The sequence below is a fragment of the Corvus cornix genome, chromosome 12, assembly GCF_000738735.6.
Source record: "Corvus cornix cornix isolate S_Up_H32 chromosome 12, ASM73873v5, whole genome shotgun sequence".
Taxonomy (NCBI): domain Eukaryota; kingdom Metazoa; phylum Chordata; class Aves; order Passeriformes; family Corvidae; genus Corvus; species Corvus cornix.
In genome coordinates, this window is record NC_046342.1 from 473,049 (window position 1) to 492,592 (window position 19,544).

The following is a 19,544-nucleotide window of genomic DNA, read 5'->3' on the forward strand; positions in this document are numbered from 1 at the left end:
TCCATGTTCTTTCGCTCCGTTGACTCAAAATGTCCCTTCTTGCCTTGTGGGCTGTGGTACCGCAGGGGAGAGCGGGTGGGGGAAAAGCATCTCTGTAATTAATTATTGAGGGGAGGAAAAAATAATTAATCAGTTTAGTTCTCGCGCAGGATGGATCTGCAACAAGTTCCCGGCTCAGGCGAGGTGTTTAAACTTGGGCTGGAGGGGAAATGGCTCGCTGCAAAAAACAGAGGGGTGCCACTTTTGGCTTTATGGAGGTTTCCGTGTTTTGGTCAGCGTTTTCTCAGAATCAAGAAGCTTTTAAAACCAGTTGTAGAATAAGTGGCTCCTTACTCCATAACAGCAACACTTCTGGTTTGTGCGATCAGCAGTGCCAAGCTGACAGTCCTTCTTTTAAACTCCTTATTTTAAGGGGCAACCTCGGTTTTCTGGCCCCACAAACAGCCCTTCATGTTGGAGCTGGGCTCCATGGCCATCTTGTGCTCGAAGGCCACGATTTCAAAGGTTGCAGGATATGACCACGTCGCATCTCTGCCCACGGCTTTCCTGATTTACGATGGTTTCTCTTCAGCTGAGCGATTGTGTGTATTGAAACACAAGACGCTGGAAAAACAAGCCCGGGGATGAAGCTGCAGTTTTAGGAGTTGCCTGCTCACCTTCCCGCTGGGGAGGGAAGAGCAGCAGGAGGGAAGCACATACTTGTAGGCTTTATTATCTTAAATTACTTTTGTGTGTAGAAAAGTATTATGTAACCTTCGGAATTGCTCGATCACTAGCAGCAGCTTAATGTTATTTGGCCTTTCGGTGGATTAGCAACGTTCTGGCTGGGTTGCAGCCCTGGGGTACAGATGCCTCTCTCCAAGGAGCTCACCCCAAAGGTGACTTTGGGTGAAGTTTCTCCTAGTTCTGCCAACAGGGCAGGAATCACTGTTGCTCCCTCTTAGCTCCCTGCTTGCTGGGCCAGGCCCATCAGTGGAGAAACACCGAGCTGGAGTGCAGCCATCCTGAGTTCAGCCTGCTCGGCAGTGGAAGTCCCACCCCGCGGTGGCCCCGGCTGTGGCGGGGATTGGGTCACCGGCCGGGGCCGCTGCGCCGGGCAAAGCACGTGTGGAATGAACTGGAAGCGGAGGCGAAGCTCGTTCTTGCAGGGCATGTTCAGCTCTGCCAAACGCGATGCCTTGGGCTTGGCCTTGGTTAAAGTGAGGAGGTTATGGCCATGTGTGCTGCAGTCATGTGTTTGCCTGGTCAGTGTAGAAGCCAAATGGTGTTATGTTTTTTGGACAGTGGGAATTTGCATGATAGCAAAAACATCCTATCATTTGAACTTTTGGGGACCTTTTGTAGCTAGGAAATAGTTTTGTTCTTTCAGCAAAAAGTTTTAGGGCCCATGCAGTGAAGGTCCTTACCTTGACCTGTTTGTGGGTGCATTATAAATCTTCCTTATTTGTTACTGAGACTTGGAGATCATTAGTGAAAGCAATGAATGGGGTAAAAGAAGAATGTTGTTTTTCTTTTAATGTATTAAAGTGGAGACTTGGTTTAATGCAACATGGAAATGCATAGTACCCAACAGGAGGCCAGCTGTTTTGATATCAGTGGGAATTTGGTGTTTGCAATAGTTTTGTAGGATGTTGAACTGGCTGTTAGTTTGTTAAGCATTTTCTGTCTCAGACCTGACTCAGGTACATTACATCTGAACGAAGTTGCTGCATTTGACAGCAATACCACCTGTAGCATTTTGTTTACTTTCCAGTGCAGCTGCAGCATTAGCTCCTTTTTGGTTTCTTGGTGACAGGCCTTATTCCTAATCTCTGGAAGCAGTTATAGGAGTGTGAGCACACTCATACTGAGTCCCTTTTCTGTCATTAAAAAGTACCCCAAATTTGCAAAATCTCAGTAAGCACAACATCCTCCCAGTTTTGCTGGAGAAGGTTTGGGAGGTGTGTATTTATTTGTCTTTGTCAGGTTAGCCCTGGGAGCTGGCAGCTCATTACCAGATACTGAGGGCTGTGGGGGAAGAGGTTGTTGCTGTCCACACCACGGAGCCACCACCATGCGTGTCCAAACTGCACTGGTTCTCTGCACTGCTCAGCTGTCCTGGGGATGGGAAGGATACCAGCAATTTCTGTTTGATGCCTCATTTTTTTCAGCTGTCAAGAAACTGTGGATAAATCTAGTTTTAATGGGTTCATTTTCAGGTTAACAAGGATATTTCATGGTTATAGTGGTCACATGCATAATACACGCCAAAGATACTCCTGAGCTTAAAGCACTTTCCTTCTCTGGTTTTTGTTTTCTCTTGCACGATTCATTGTCTTTCTAAATCTGCTTTGTTACATATATATTTTTTTCTCTAAGTCTTCCTTCAGTTTTGTTCTCACTTTGGTGTAGCCCTCCTGATGGGCACGGAGGAAATGCGTCTTGAAGGTGTGATTTTTATTTACATGTATAGGTGATTTTTTTAAATTTACATATGCATAAGACAGTTGTTAAATTGTAGTGTTTTCTCACTTTGTTTGGAGAAGTTGGGTTTGAGAATACTGATTGACTTTAAATAATGAAACTGATTTTCATATTTTTAGGAACATTTGAGTCTGGAGTAGGTTTCTGTGTGAAGCTAGGAACTGGCTATGAATTTAATCTATTTTGGTAATTAGAGAGGAGAAAAAGAGTAATGTCTTCTATCCAGAACAATTATAAATCACTCACAGATGGTTTCAGCAGTACATAAAAATAACAGGTTCCTCCAGGTTATAACAAATATCCTGCGGGTTCTTAGTTTTGTTGTGACCTGATATTTTTCAGTTTGGGGGGAATAATTCTTAAAAGAAAATTCTATGCGAAGTAGGTTTGCTAAAATTTAAATATTTAGGCAGTGGAGTTCTTAACAACTCTAATACTTTGGGGAGACTATTTTGTTCTCAGTATCTAAAGGTGCTCATGTGTATTTATTCAGGCAGGATTCTCTCTTTCTGAGCCAGCACCATTAATGTTTGCACAAGATTTAGGCTTGAAAATATTCCAAACTCCTGGCTGTGATTTCTACCACGTCCCCTCTCCCTGGGTTGGTTTTGAAGCCTGCATGTTCCTGGGTACCTCTGCATTTGTGAGAGCCGTGAGATATTTCTCTGGCTCTCTCATCTTGTTAGAGTTTTACATTGTGGGTTAACTGTACTTTGGTAAATACAGCTCTTTCCCCTGTGATGGTTGAGTTATTTGAACATGGATTCTCGTATTCCCTGAACACGCAGTGGCTTCGTGCTGGGTTAGAGAGCTCTATAAAATGGGGAGGGAACTGGAGGCTGTGGAGGTAGAGGAAATAGCTCATAGGAAATCAGAGGAGCTGCACACCGAGCTTCCTCTTGCGTTATCTGCACACCCATGTCACACCTAGTGCTGCAGAAGGAGTTCTCACTTGGTTTTTTATAGATCAGAGCTGCTTGTTGTGCATGCAGAGAGGTTGGGTTTAGATATATGGACATAATTTAAATCTATCTACCCTTAATTAAAAAACATCGGAGGGATTTTTCTAATTTAAGACCTGTGAAGACTGGTGGGTGGGGGTGGGGTGAAGCCTAAGTTTGCCTTCCTTTAGTTAGGAGCTGTGTAAGTCTGATGTCTTTAAATTTTTCCAAAAATGTTTATGGTTTCTCCCACACATTATGCTAGAGGACAGCATCATTGTGAGAAAAATGAGTATGTGTGTTCTTCTCATGAACAAAGTAAATGTCAAAAACAGTCCATCAAGGAAGTTTCTGAAGAAGTAACATTTTCCGAAGACAGGCAGGGTGGTAGGATTAGGAGCAGGGAGAGCTTAGTGAACTGGTGTTTGGTTGCAGGAACAGGTGAGGTGCTGGTTGTTCTGCTGCTTGGGATTTGACTTGAAAGGGAACATCTTGTGAAGGTGCACGGGAGAAGTAAAATTTGACATACCTCTTTGGAATACTGTAGTTCAGCATCAGGTTCAGCAAGTGCAAGACGTGAGTAGAAGAGAAAGGGTCACTGTAAACTTGCTGTGGGTGACTGCAGGGGCTGCTGGAACGGGCTGTGGAGTTTGGGACCTCCTCTCCTGTTCTGCAGAGGAAATAAATAGCCTTGCTGGCACTAAGGCTGTATTTATTCATGCGTGCTGTGGAGACTGAAGCTAATAGTTTTGTACTAGTCTATTTTGGGATAGCTTGCTATCTACATTGTTGTTAAAATGGAATACTCTGTGAGGGTGGGTTATACCAACACCCAGCTTCCAAGGGGATTTCTGAAGCACTGAATGTATATTATGCATGTGGATGGTAGAAGCATTAGGGATCCAAAGCCTTTGGCTGGCTGTAGTTGAGTGTGCTCGTGTGCACACTGTAGTTGTAGCAGTTCCTGAAGGTATGTTGGAATGCAGAACTGTAGGTACTGACCTGTTATCATGGGACTTTCAGTTTCACTACAAGCTTCTTGATTAGAAAGGGTTCCTTTTATATTTCCAACATTAGGAATTGGCCCATGTCTCCCTGCACATGTCTGTTCAAGTCATCTGATTTCTGTAGCCTAAAATATGTGCTTTGCTAGGCAACAGGAGTGGAGAGGTGAAGTTTGGGCTATAAACTCAAAGCAGTTTGCACCATCGGATACAGCTGTGCATGAAGGGATAGGCTGAAGGTGGAAAGGGGAAAAAAGTTGGCTTAAATACAGCAAGGTTTGCATTTGAAAGGTCAACAAAGTTATCTCTGTTCATCTGGGGTTGTGTTTGGCCCATTTAAAAGTGGGCCAAAAAACTTCGTATCATGGGGGACATCTTGGTCTGCTGAACTGCTGGAGTACCCACAGCCTCAGGGCTCTCCCCATGAGCTGGTACAGACACTGGAACAGTAACATCTTCAGAGTTCAAGTGTTTCTGGTAATAAACAGTTTTTTCAGATGAGTTCACTCATACAGAATGCCGCTACAGTGTGCGGCCTTCCAGAAGCGTGTGCTTCTGCGTGCTCCTTACGTCCTGTCTGTATGTGCTGCGTCACTGGAGTTTTTAAATTACTTTAAAAATATCTCAAGTGTTGTAAATGCATGTGTATAGTTTCAGAAAGACCCACTGTATCATAATAGTTGTGATAAATCAGTGCTGCCATTTACACTGGAGCTAATTGCTCTGTCTTCCACTATAGGTTGCACAGAGCATTGAGGATCATCATCAAGAAGTAATTGCTTTCTGCAGAGAAAAAGGTTTCCATGGTTTGGTTGCATATGACTCCGATTATGCATTGTGCAACATCCCTTACTATTTCAGTGCCCATGCCCTAAAACTGAGCCGGAATGGGAAAAGCCTCACAACAAGCCAATACCTAATGCATGAAGTTGCCAAGCAACTGGACCTGAATCCAAATCGCTTTCCTATTTTTGCTGCTCTTTTAGGTAAGTGAAGATGCTGCTAGTCAGCCTTACAATTTCAGTTTCTATTAACTGTTTTAAAATAATGTGTGTGTAATTTGACAAAGCACCTGGGGAAAGGCATCCCTTTGTTCCAGACATTCCTGCTGTGTGAGGTGGACTGGATGTGTGTTTGAGGTCAGACATACCCAGTTTGTAGAAACCTTTGAGCAATGCAAATTGTGGCTGTCTAGAAAGAAGAGCTGAAAGCAGGGATTCAGCAGAGCTCTGCTTAGCTAGAATGTTCTCTGTGGGTTGGGGGAATCAGGACAGTTGTGGTTCTAGTTTGGGTTCTGTATAGTATGAGGTCTAGTTTCAGTGGTAAACTTTCCAGACTGGAAGTATGCTTTTATCCTGAATTCTGCCTAAAAATAACACCTAAAAATAACACCTATGGAGTGAAGGTGCTTGGTTTGCTGGGGCTTTTTTCCGCCCTCTGAAATGAGTGTTGGATAAATATGGCAGCATGTCAGCTGCAACGGAAATATATTGAACTGTATAATTGAGTGAAACTCAGCATTTCTGAAAACACAAGTGACCAGCATTGTACCATTCCATTGGTTTTGTCTGTATACTTCCTTAGCACTCTAGCTTTTCATGCTCACGAGCTTCTCATACTCAGCAGCACAGGAGGGAATGTCTGCAGTTTCACATTCCTGCTTAAACGGGACACTTTTAACACACTCTTTCCACAGCAGTGATAGTGAATAACTGTCATGCTCTCAGACAGAAGAGTGAATTAATTACTGACAAGTTGACTCCAATGAATAAGATTCATTTAGAACAGCATTCTAACTGCTTTTTGGGAGCAGCCATGTTCTTGATCTTGTCATGCTGTGCAAACAAATTAAGTAAACTGGATCTTCTTTTTAGTTTCTCACTCACTTTGTTTCAGTTGTGGGTACATGATAGAGGAATAAAACTTCTTTGAAAGCTCTGAATGAGAGATTTTGTGTTACTGTTTTAAATGCTAATATTTTAGCAGTCTTTAATATTGCTCCCAGTCCAGGAAGGCACCTTCCATGTTAAGAAGGAAAGAACCAATGGCTCTTGCAGTAGAAAGCCACAAGTTTTTGACTAGCTGGAGTTGCTTTTTGTCAGTGTGTGTTTTTCCTGCCTGTGCAGGTGTAGGGAGGGAAGGCAGAGGGTTGGCTGAGCTGCCATTGCAGGAATTGCATGACAGACTACTATTGCTTGGCTTTGTTTTGGAGTCTATAAATAAGTTGAGGCATGCCAGTTCAGTGAGTAAGAATTACTGCTGGAAAAGCAGTTTCCCAGTTGCAGATACACTTTATGGACTTCATGGGAAGTGTGGCTTTAAGTTGCCACGCAATTCCAGCTGCGTGGCCTGCTGAGACTTTGCTTGCTTATATCGAACAGTAGGTGAGAAAAGTTCTGATAAAGTCTCTGAAGGCTTTGCAGTTTTATGCAAGAAGCTCTTGGTTATTTTTCTCTCTTGCTGTCTTTCATGACCAAATATTTTTCAGCGTGTTCTTAGGAGAAAGAAATTTGAGGTAATTTCACATGATTACTCTAGAGAGATTTGGTGGCTTTCCCTCCTCCCCCTCAAATTGGTACAAAGGTTAAAGACCCCCAGGTCAGCTACAAGTTTAGTTTGAGTATTCCTTTGCATTTCTTGTGGGTGTGTGTATTCAGTATGAGTAAGCAGAATAAAGTTCACAGAAGTTAGAATAGAAGAGACTCCAGAGATCTTCTTGTGCTTGGGGCTTTTGTGTTATTTTTGTATGAGTGAATTTTAGGAACCCTAGGTATTTGGGATAGAAAGTGATTATATGAGCTGACAACAAACTGATACAGTTTGCCTTAAAGTACTGGCAACATGTTTTAACTTTTGCAACCTTGGTAATATAGTAACTTTTTTTTGTTGTTGTTGTTGTTAAATGGAATACTAAGTGCCTATATGCATATAGTTGTGTGTAGCATGAAATGTGTTTAAATTAGGGTGGCTCATTTTCTAATCTGAATTTTTATATTTTTGTTGAATATCTAAGGGCTTGTCTGGCTTATTCTGCCCTTGCTCCTGTGGCCTCTTTGGGTCTTTTTTGATCCTATTAAGTAGAATAAAGAAAAGCACAATGGGAAGGAATGAGTGAGCATTTGATGACATGGGAAGGCACATGAATTTCTTCTGAGTACAGCAGTATAACTCCCCATGCTAGTACTTTGTGTAGGAATAAAATAATGTATTCTGAAATAATTACAGTTAAGCTGCTGGTTTAATGTTTGCAATTCCAGAAGGCCCAAACTATCACAATAGCTGTGATATCCGTATTCAACTTTAGGGCTGCAGATGTATTTCTCTGTATCCGGGAAACTAAAGTTTCTTTGTATTCAGATTCTTTCATGTCATTAACTCCAAGAATCAGTTTGGGGAATGCTGAAAGAGTAAAATCATCCTCAAAGTTTCAGTCTCACATTAAGCAGTTGGAGAAGCCTGAGGAATGACACTAAACTGGGCAGTTAAAAAGTTGTTCTCAATGGCAAGTGATTTGGGATTGAGTTCTGTTCAGGGATAAAGTCTCAATTGAAGTATTCTTTCAAAATATTTTTCTGACTGTATCAACGAGGCAAACTTCTAAAGATTGCTTTCATATGAGGTTCTGTGTGCACTGTGGTTGGTTGGCTTGGTTTACAGTTTTTTTCCTTCTTACAGCTTTTCATCCAGAAGAGGTTTATAGCTGTACCATTATAATACAAAGGGTATCCCTTGGCATGTGGCCTGGATACTGCGTGCTCTTAAAAATTTCTGTTCTAATTGCTGCTGGTGTAAACAGGGAGTTGATTTGGGTTATTTTGTAACTTTTGACTCAAATACCTCAGAATAATTTTAAAAAAGAAAAGCAGCCCAAGCTTCAGCAAGTAGAAAAACAAACCCAGTGTGAGATATAGGGCTCTAATTCAGTGAACTCTTTAGAAAGGGCAGTGGCTTCAATTAGTATCTAATTGCTTTAAAAAAAAACTTAAGGCATACACTAAAATAAGCTATTAAAATGGGAAAAATCAATATATGTTGAGGTTGTTCAGCCAGGTCAAGAAATAGAGGTTGCTTATGTAACACTGATCTCTTTCCCACTGTGACAGCACTCTGTAACATGTTTAGTTATGGAATCCTGTACTGCTCTTCAGTAAAATTTTAGAACTATGTAAGGTAAGTACAGGCATCACTTCTTAATTGGACCACAAAAGATACTGCTGCACTTCAGTGTACATGGTGAGAATTGATCGAACACTGCCTTATGTGTGTTCTGGGGGATGGAGTTAACTGCAATGACAGATGGAGACCAAACAAAATTGAGGTTTTGGTGGACGGGAGAGAAGGCCTGACTATTTTAAAAGGTAGCATCTGCAGGAGCGACTGTCAGTTATCACAGAACTGTGCTGCTCTGGCCACAGTAGATTTTTGCAGACCTGTATTAGAAAGACTGTCTAATCTTACCTTGATCAGATTAGTGAGTGTGGCTGTTATATGCAAACTTGTTGAATCTTTCTGATGTGAGATTAAAGTTTAGATGATAGCATCTCCTTGCTGGAGATCTTGGTAGGGGTGAAGTATTGCTTGAACACAAAGACTTTCCACTCTGAGAAGGCATCTGCTTGTCACCAGGCAGGGGACAGCTTTCCTGGCTTTCACAGGTTAAAGAGCATTAAGAGAAAACTAGATGATTTTACAAGAAAAATATCAAGAAAGAAAACAACTGTTGTAATATTCAGAGAATCTTGTCATGTTCTTTATGAACAGTGCATTCACTAATAAGCTGCTGCTCTATAAAACCGGGTATTGAATATATCCTGAAGTTTTCCACCAGAATTGTGTTAAGACATTCTGTTTAGCTCTTGTAAAGTTTGGATCTGCAGCCATTGAACTCCATCAGAGGTTGATTAGTTGTGTCTTTGATTAATAGAAATGTTTGAAATGTTTCCTAGTAAGAATTTTTTTTTGAGTGTGATGTGCTTTGGGGGAAAAAAAAAACCAGTGTAGGTGATCTTCCATTAGGTATGAACAGTGTGGTAAATACAGTCTCTATCTCTGTCCATGGAAACAACAAAATAATTTCCCAATTCCTTCCCTGCTGCCAGCCCAAGGTCTCATCTGACCCGGTCAAATCAGCAAAAGAAACTTCAGGGACTGGGAACCTGCTAAGTGTCATTGGAGCTGCTGGCGTTCCTGAGGGTTAGATAAACCTGGCTGGTGCCTTGCTGCTTGACCCGTGCTGCACAGTGGAGCAGAGTGCAGATTCCAGAGGCAGCTCCCATGTGGATCAGTAATGGCACGTGCTGGGATGCAGAAGGGGCTTACCAGCATGTGTCAGGGAGCAATAGAATGTGTTCTTACACTGTTGCACCTGCATTGTGAAATCTCTTGAGGATTCCCTAATAGGACACACTGGCTTGAGGTGGGTCCCATGTTGTGCCTGGCTCCGTTGCTGCTGCAGGGGAGTTGGTTTCATGGAAGAGCGTTCCTCACACGCATAAAGTGGCTGCTGCTGCAGCAGCAGCGTGCTAATTAGGTTTTTCTGGAGTAACAAAAAGCTATCTGCAAGTTTAATCTGTTAATCCTCTTGATCGGGAGTTGAGGGCTGATTGCAGACTTGTTTGCTGTATGTAGAAATAGTGTGTAACGTTTTACAGTGTACTTAAATGAATTCTGTGTTATGTTCCAGGTAATCATATTCTACCTGATGAAGATTTGGCTTCCTTTCATTGGAGTTTACTTGGTCCAGAACATCCACTAGCTTCACTTAAGGTAAAAATTCAATATAATTCGGAGAAATTAAGCTAAAATCAATGCTACTGGTTAACAAGAGCAATGTGGTAGGTTAATTGAGAGCAGCTCTGCAAGGCCCTTGTGCTGGGTCACCCTCAGGTATCCCAGTCCCCGGCTGCAGAGGATACCTGGGGTCATTGGCCTTACAGGTCTAAACTTAGCCCTGTGATCCCCCTCAGTGCCCTTCAGCTGCATGAGCCGGAGCTCCAGTGTGGTTTGGCTTGGAGAATGCAGCTTCTTGCTCTCCTCTTTCTCGAAGAGGAGAGTTTTTTGTTTAGTCATGTTCTTCAGCTATCAAAAATAATGAGCTGTATATCTTCCTACCATCTTGTTTTGTTTTCTGCTGCTCTGAGTTTGTCTGTAATAGTCTGTTTTTGGAATGTAAAGTGTAGATATGCTGGAGAACAGATTGCATGAGAAAGCTAAAGTGGCCTTTGGTAGTTTTGGGGGGTTGAGACAAGTAACTTGCCTGATGCTCTTAGTTTACAGTACGTGTGTTCTGCTGCTTCATCACACTTGCCTCGTGCATCTGCCAAGTAGACAGCTATAAAAGGGAAACTGGACACATCAGAGAATGGGATCACAGTGACCTTTCTCTCTGCCACAACAAATGTATCTGTTTGCCTTTCTCCTAAGGTGTACCATGCAGCAAATAATCTGCTTTTTGTAAATTCTGTCAGACTGTTTTGTTATCTCTACAGCAAAAATAGGTGGGTTTTTTTCCCCTTCCGTTCTGAAAGTTTATTAAGCCTTGAAAACTTGTTTTGCCAAAGGTAGAATTTAAAACTAGATTCCAGATTTTCAGCAGAATTTTTAGGGCTTGCACATGCATTGTTTAGTGAACAGTTGTGACATTTGATGTTACACTCATCCTCTATTTTGCTGCCACTCTGGTGTTTAGGAAGGTAAGTGTCAGCACATTCCAGTGGCAAAACAAAACCTGCATGCATGTTTGCTACTTCCTTGTAAAATCTGAGGTGAAAAAATGAGTGAGTGTGCTTGTATTTTCATTTTTTACTAAAAAGGTTAGAATGTAGGGCTTCTTGCCAAGTGGTTGATAAACTTTCTGGTGATTCTTTCTGTGGTCTAGCCTGAATAGACTTGTTTGCCAGTCAGATCAGATTATGACTTCAGACACCTAGACCTCCTGGAAAGCCCTCTAAAGTTATCCTGAATTACTTAAATGAAAATTAGATATTTGTCATCTTTGCTTCTCGATGTACCTGTTCAGTGGAAATGCCAGCTGGCCTTTGTAGCTGGCATCCCAAGGAAGTGAAACATGTACCCTCAGAGCATCCTGGCCTGCCTTAAGCAGTCCTCCCTGATGGATTTTATCTGTTGGCCAATGTAATTAGATATGAAAGGAGTTCCCATTTGGCTGTTAAAGGTTCCGTGAAAACTGCTGCGCTGGTGTCAGTGCAAAGCCCCAGATGAGTGCCCTGACTGAGGAAAGGCTAGCACAACACGGGATTTGTTGAATTTCATGGCCGCTTGCTGGCCATTTGTTCAGTTCACAGCCCCAAACTGAGCACAGCACCTCTGTCTCCTGCCTGCCAGTTGTGTCAGGTGGAAGGACACATCTGCAGCAAACCAGTCTTCCTTAGTTACTGGTATTGGAACAACTGCCTGTTTGTTTCAGCTTTAATTTCACAGTGCTCATGGTTTGAAATGATAACTTGTTTCAGGAGCTTATTAATTGAGTTTCATTTCATTGACATGCTAGTATGTCAGTGATGTCACCACAGCTCCCTGTAGGGACCTCTTCAGTGTAGATCTGCACAAAGCAATATTACATGTAAATTTTATGAATGCTTAAAAAACCCTAAAAAACATTTCTATTAACCACAAGGCTGATAGCAAGGAGTAGTTTCAGAACAGTCCCAAAAAGCACAAGCCCTCATGAAAACTGGAAATGGGGGGAAGTTGTTGTGTTTCCCCAGGATGTCCTTCCTGGGCTGTGCTTACAAACTTTGCTTTGTTGTGTCTATTTAGAGTCACAACTGAGTGTTCTCCGTGCTCGGGAACCAAGGGCTTTAATCCCACACCTCATGCATCTCAGGATTTAGAAGGCTTTTTCTCATTGTGTAAAGATTTTAATCTTTTGTCTTTAGAACAGTATGGTCTTGAGCATCAAAGCTGACAGATTCTGTTCCAGTGGCGGATTTGTTGCTTTTCAGGGAGAACTATTACAGTTAATAAAATACAATTTATTTCCTGCATTCTCTCTCAATCTTTTATTATGCTGTAGCAAAATAGTAATTACTTTTCCTGCAAGAGAAGCTTTGCCAGTTCACCAGTGGAAGAGGGTAACTTAGAAAAGAAACTACCAGCTTTGCTGGTGGAAATTGCTGGGTCTCCCCTGAAGTCGCCATGGGGAGGGGAAAAAAGCAAACCAGAGGAACCCCTACCTCTGTTTTAAAGGGGGGGGTTCATCCAGGAACAGCTGAGTAGAGATGGGAAGATGGGAGGAAAATGGAAAACCTGACTGAAGAAATCCATATTTAACCTGTGGAAGGAAATGAACCCGAGAGTCAGGACAACATCTCTATGTGTTGGATGAAAAGCCTTTCAGGAGACACCAGCAATTACCAGCCAGCTCAGCAGAACTGTGAAGATTCCATGGCCAAATTTAAATGAAGAGATATGAATTGCTGTTGCTGCAACAGGGAGAAAGAATCAAAAGCTGGATGTGACCTTTTCTGAGTCAGGATCTTGTCTGTCCAAATGTCCCTGTGGAAACATGTAATCATTGTGCAGACCTGCATTTGAGTCCTGTCACCTTCCTGAGAGCAGAGTTCACTGAAATGACCACCCAAATCAGGGGTTTGAAACAAGAAGAGTTGATTGATTTCCTGAGAAATCATCTGATTGCTAGACCTTGTTTGTAAACCAGCATTATTTGTGTGCTTTTGGATTTATCTTAAAGACAATTTAGTTCTTATTCTGGAAAAACTGGTTGAAGTATGGAGCTTCAAGATCAATGTGCAATACTGTCAGAATGAGTTTGGGAGGGCAGTTTCTTAGCTCTGGAAGGAATTGGTGCCCGTTTGGGAGCACAGACCACTGAAGAAGTGCTGACTCTTCATTCACAAGGTAACCTTAGAAACAAAGCTTAATGCAGTCTCCCTTTATTAATAAGAAGGGTATGCAGGGAAACTCCATCTCCTTAGTTGCTCCATCTCGGTGGAGAGGCAGAGATGCTTCCAGAAAGCAATCCAAAATATGCAGGTTAGGCTCCTTCTCTGAATCTCTCTAGGAAATTCCTGTCTTACTGTTTGTTGACTTCAGAGGGTGTTTGCCAGAGGGAGACTAATATGTGAAGTAGATGCTTAGGTAATTTGCTGCTGCTTAGATGACAAAGGGGACACTATTAAAATATACTTCAAATAAATGCCTTGTTGTTCATGGGGTGTTTTGATGCTAAGGGTCATCATAATGCAGGTCAGAAAGACCTCAGGAAGTCATCTAGTACAGCCTCCTGTGAAAAGTGTGGTCAGCTTGAGGTCAGAGCAGGTTGCTCAGGGCATTGCCCAGACTAGTCTTGGAAATCTCCAAGGTTGGAGACTGCACAGCCTGTCTGGGCAGCCTGCCCTGTGGTTTGATGGTCCCGACGGTGAAGATGCTTGCTTTGCCTTGTGTGCAGTCTGAGCCCTTCTTGTTTCAGGCTATGTCTGGTGTCTTTTGCTCTTGCACAATGCAGTGCTGTGAAGAGCTTGGCTCTGTGTGCTCAGTTACCTTTCTGTGGGTAGTAGAAGGCTGTATTTCCAAAGCCTTGTCTTTCCCACGCTGAATAAGCCCCATTCCCTCAGCCCTGTCTTTACAGAGCAATTGTTCCCACCTCTTTGACAATCTGGATGGCCTTCTGCAGAACCAGCTCAACTGTTCGGCCACGTGGCTCGAGCCCCAGACAGAATGCAGTGCTCTGGAGTGGATCTGCTGTGTACTGAGGAGTGGGATGCCTGGGTTTGCCAGCTGTGCTCCTGCTGCACAGCCCAGGGTGCACCCTGCTGGCTCCTGTTCAGTTTGCTGCTGCCTTCCAGCCCCAGGTCCCTTTTGGCACACCTCCAGCCTGTGGAGTAGCCAGGGGTTATTCCTGCCCAGGTGCAAGGCTTCACTTTTATAGCTATAGAATTTATGAAGGCTCCCGTTGGCTCATCCCTATGGCTTGTCAGGGAGTTCTGGATGGCAGCCCAGCCCTCAGGTTTGGAGTGTGCTGGGCTGTCACACAGGTCTCAGGGAAGTCTGTCTGTATCACATCTTTGGCTTGTGCTTCTGCTCTCTCCTTCGCTTTCTGACATAATTCTTGTTCCTCTTCATATCTTCAGCCTTTTCACTCACCAGTGGAAAAAAGATGTTCTCTGTGTGTTGTCTCACAGCAACTGAACGTTCGAGGTCTCTTTCTTGTTTGAGAATGAAACTGAACCAATTACCTGTTTCCAGCAGGCACAGCGGTAAATGACTAGTTGATTAGTCTCTACAGGCTTTGCTTCTGAAGGCAGTGGGCAGCTGGGGTGTTCCCAGAGTTGGGGAGCTCTTCCCAGGTGTAGCTTAGGTACCTTCTACGCTATCCTAGTCATCCCGTGGAGTTGTGCTTATGTGAGTCTGTTCTCTTCCAAAAAAGCATTTTCGCAGGTTTATTTTGTCAAACCCAAGATATTTTTGTCTTGTTGCTTCTGTGTTTGTAATGTTACTCTGCCTCTCATTTTGACAATTACTTCTATAGAATGCATGGCCTTTCCCCACTTAGTCTTTTCAGAGTGCACAAAAAAGTGACTTGTGATTTTTGTCAGTGCTCTGTCACAAACTGAAGGAGTCCTTTTACAACTAGCAAAGAGACTGGGCCCTTCTCAGGTGTAAGCTCTCCAACCTGATTGCCTGCATGTGTGGGACCCACCCCCATGTTTGCCTTCCAGAAATGATTTTCCATGTTGTTGCTTGTCTGAAACTTTTCTTCAGAGGATAAGGGAAAAAAGTAACTTCTAATGAGAAATTGGTAAAACATGTTGCTGCTTTTGCTCTGAAATGCTTTGTGTGACACTAAAAGTAAGTTTGAACCACCAACACATGCTCTGTAACTTCTGCTGCTAGTCTGAATTTTTCCTATCCCTAACATGCAGTAAGACTTAGCTTGTGTTTTAATGCACGCAGGATTAGAAACATTCTTTATGATCCAGTACAAAATCTACAGTTTTGGATTTCTGGAAAGTTCTGAAATGAATAGAAATATATTTTATTCTTTAATATCAGGAAAGTACATCTTATTTCACCATTTTCATTTCAGACTTCTGTGTAGTGTAGGTCATGATACTCTTAGTTTTGAGGGTGTTCTCACATCTGTACTGGATGTCTTTGAAACAGAAGAAAAGAAAATCCAAATACGTGAAATGTCTCTAGATCTGTAAAGCATACTTCCAGAAGGCCTCACTTCAGGATTTAAGAGTATGCTCCAGTAAGATCTTGAGGCTGTTTATAGGCAGCTAAATGGGAGCGACATGCAAAGTGAGCCCTTGATAGGCCTCACTTCATACTTCAGGGCCTGAGCTGAATGTTAGTGCCAGAGTGATGTGATGTGTTCTCTTGATGCCAGCTTTATATGGTTTATTCAGTATTGTCATCATGGAGATCACATAAATTAATGGGAGATTGCTTACTTCTGTCATCCACTGTGTTTCCAAGCAGAGATTGCAGGAACACTCAGGGAGCAGTGCAGGGTTTCTGCAAGGGCTCTGCCGAGAGCGCATCCAGCATGACACAGCCACGGAATGATTCAGCTGCTTTTAGAGATGGGTAATTGTTACACATACAAGGAACATGGGAGGTGTTCACCAACTGACTTGGATTACCAGGGAGAGGAAAATCTTATCCTTCTTCTGGCAAAATGTGGGCAAAATTCTATCATCAATATTTGTGACTCTAAGCTTACATGTGAGTGTGATCTATATTTAATACTGTATATATTCAGAGTGCACACTAGTGTAAACTTAGATTTTAGTGTCTGAGATAGAAATAATTACCCTGCCACTGACTACACTGAACAGAACTGTTCTTAACTGCTCACTTTTCACAAGGACGTGGAGTGACAGAACATGGGGGAATGGTCTTAACCTGAAGGAGAGCAGGTTTAGGTTAGTTTTTAGAAAGAAATTCCTCCCTGTGAGGGTGGGCAGGCCCTGGCACGGGGTGCCCAGAGCAGCTGTGGCTGCCCCTGGATCCCTGGCAGTGTCCAAGGCCAGGCTGGATGGGGCTTGGAGCAGCCTGGGACAGTGGGAGGTGTCCCTGCCCATGGCGAGGATGGCACTGGATGGGCTTTAAGGTCCCTTAACCATTCTGTTTCTATGTTTAATTTAGGCTTATAAAATACAGAGCTCATCTCTGGTAGAGAATGACCAGAGATAGAATGAATATCCTGACATTTGTAAAAAGTAGACATTAGGAGAAGGAAATTAATAAAAACGGGAATCTGGCAAAAATTCCATGGCCTAAATATGAAGAGGGCAGTGTAAGAAATTGCATCAGAAGTAGATCAAATAAGGGCAGGGAAGAAAATAATCACATATGGTAGACTCTGTATAAAAGGGAGTTGTGGTACAGGTTTTAAATTTTCAAAGATAAAACTAATGAAGTATTAATCAGAATTTTGCTTAAATATTTCTGACAAGACTGAATTGTGCTATTTTCTAGTAAAGTATGATCTCTCTGTGTAGAACGCAATAAGAACACAAAGATTTTTCAAATTTTTTTATATCTTAAAAATAGAAGTATTAAATCATAATAGTGATCTCTCAAGTTTTGAATCACTGAATTTTGCAAACAGGTTAAAAGATGTTAAAAGCAAAAACCTAGCTGCCCCTGTAGACCCAGGCAGAGTGCTTCAGAATTGTGCAGAGGTTCCAGCCAGAATTTTTAGGAATTGCTCAGGCTTCCTCTAGAATGTAGGACATGTATTTGGCGACCTCGTTCCTGGCCCTGTGAGCATGTGCAGCACTCGGGATGCGAGCAGAGGCTGCCGATGGTTGAGGAGTTCTTCAGACCCAGCTGGCAGCCCTGCTTCCTGCCTGGAATTTTACAGAGGTCCAGAATGGTTCCTTGGCCTGAAGCTTCTGTTCCCCACATAGGATTACATGGGGCATATAAGAGCAGCCATTCCCATAATCATATGCCAAGTCATGATTTATTTTCAGGAGGAACCAGTTGAATGCTGAGGTGGAAGTCCAGGGTTTCCAGTGGGTCTTTTTCATCAGTTCTGCTATCACTTTACACTCAGAAAATAAACTGTGTCAAAATATTTCCCGCCATATATATGTGAATGTGTGATGAAGATTATGGTTCATGATGAATTAGATGAAACATTTTGTACTGGGGGAAATGTGCAACTAGAAAGCAGTGAAAGAATCAGCACAGTTAACCTTGTTTGTTGTTGGAGCTGATACTTAACCAGCAGGTATTTACATAGAGGTGAGGTTTCACGTATATATAAATGTGTTGCAATTGTATGAGTCCCTGTTTAAGGTGAAGTCTTAAAGTGGAAGGCCCAAAAGTAGGTAGATAGTGTGGCAGCAGGGAGTTTGTTGAAGATACTGTCAGTAACGGGGGGTTCGGCTGCGTGCCGTGTGCCCGTTCCGTGCTCACGCTGCCGTGTTTGCCATGCAGGTACGTGCTCACCAGTTAGTTTTACCGCCGTGTGACGTAGTGATCAAAGCCGTAGCCGACTACGTCCGCAACATTCAGGACACCACTGATTTGGATGCCATAGCAAAAGATGTTTTTCAGCATTCGCAGGTAATAAAGTATAAAGCCAACTACTTGTCTTGCTTTCTTTTTTAAATCAATTTTGCTGTACATTTGTGTTGAAGAATTGCATTTGATAAAATAGTGATTTGATCAGTTGATAATGGGAATCTATTGGTATTTGCAGTGGCTCAGCTATTCTAATTTCATGTTCCGTGCTTTCTGAGGGTGTTTACCCTCAGTGCTTTAAATTCTTGATGACCAGAGGGGTTTGTAGCCTAGCTGTGTGCACTTCCTTTGAAAATCAGCTGTACATGAAGACTGAATGTTTAAACTTCACCCTTACATGGGTTGACATAACATTTCTTGTACTGGAGCACTGCTGCAGCCCTTGAGGGTCCCTAGGCATTAATCCTGAGATATGGTGTACATAACTACTGTACAGCCTTGTGCTGACCTACAGGTGACAAACCTGGATGTGCTTCTGACAGATTTTTTTTTTTTTTTTAGTCTAGAACAGATGACAAAGTTACTCGGTTTAAGAGAGCGGTTGCTTATTACTCAGCAACTAATAAACCTATGCCATTTCATCCACCACATTACCTAGGTAAGTAATGACAGCAGCCAGGCTTTTTGTGTTAACTAACACCTGGAATAACCCTAAATCAGAAATTGTATTGGTGGCAGCATCTACAAAAGTGTTTGTATCTTCTGGCAATTCTCACTGACCCTTGAAGATGAGGTTTCAGAAGAAGGTTTTTATAGGATATGTGCTGAGGTTGTGTTCTTGCCCCAGAAGAGAGCAACCTGGTTTACTTTTCTTCTTGGCTATTGCAGCATCCATTCTGGCATTGGGACTTGAGAGAGATGATGCTGTGAACAACTGAAGTCTGGTGTCCATTCACATTCATGAGGACAGGACCTCTTTCTGGCCATTAAAACATATTTACTGTTTCTCACTGGCCTTGCTGACATGTTTCAGAAATCCCTTTATAGTCTTTGATTTTTTGATGTCATAAGAAACCTGCTTAAATTGCAGCCACACATTGTTGTGGTGTTGCAGATTATTCTCAGGCTTAAAAATTAAAATGTGTGATCACAGGATTTCCTACTCATGCCCCAATCTTAACACTAAAATGTCATTTTAGCTGAAATTTTCTGAAGATCATCAGTTACCATACTGGTACACTGACACAGATTTTTCCTGCTCTTTTTGAGGGTGTGGGAGGTCTTTATTTACATCCAAAGACCTGCATTAAAGGGTTTAGAGGCTCCCCTAGGTCAAATACTCAAATGACAAAATGCCAGCATTCTGCATCTGCGTGACGTTGGCAGCATCTTCATTGTGACATCTCTTGGGGTTTTTTTTTTCTTGTAAGCTGTCTTTGATTCCCAGGTAGAATAGGAATGTGTAGCAATGAGAGATACAAAGACCTGAAAGAAGGTGAGACACATAAAATACACTTCACAAGCTACAAAGTATTTTTATTGAAAGGCAAAAATGAATAAAACTGACTTAAAGACATAGGAGAAAACAGTAATGCTAACAGAACAAGAGTAAATGAACCATAGAAGCAAAAGGACAAACAGGGTAACATTTATGTCAAATACTGAGTGTTTT

General features: G+C 42.4%; 1 protein-coding gene across 5 annotated transcripts in view; it reads left to right on the plus strand.

Annotated features, from left to right (window-relative positions):
• The window catches only part of FAM120A (family with sequence similarity 120A), a 49,416-nt gene that overhangs the window by 1,104 nt on the left and 28,768 nt on the right, over window positions 1-19,544 (plus strand). For all 5 annotated transcript variants that reach the window (XM_039559227.1, XM_039559228.1, XM_039559230.1 and 2 more), the window contains exons 2-5: window positions 5,148-5,394; window positions 10,092-10,174; window positions 17,846-17,974; window positions 18,434-18,530. In XM_039559227.1, coding sequence (XP_039415161.1) covers window positions 5,148-5,394; window positions 10,092-10,174; window positions 17,846-17,974; window positions 18,434-18,530 — 556 coding nt within the window. The remainder of the gene's footprint in view (window positions 1-5,147; window positions 5,395-10,091; window positions 10,175-17,845; window positions 17,975-18,433; window positions 18,531-19,544) is intronic.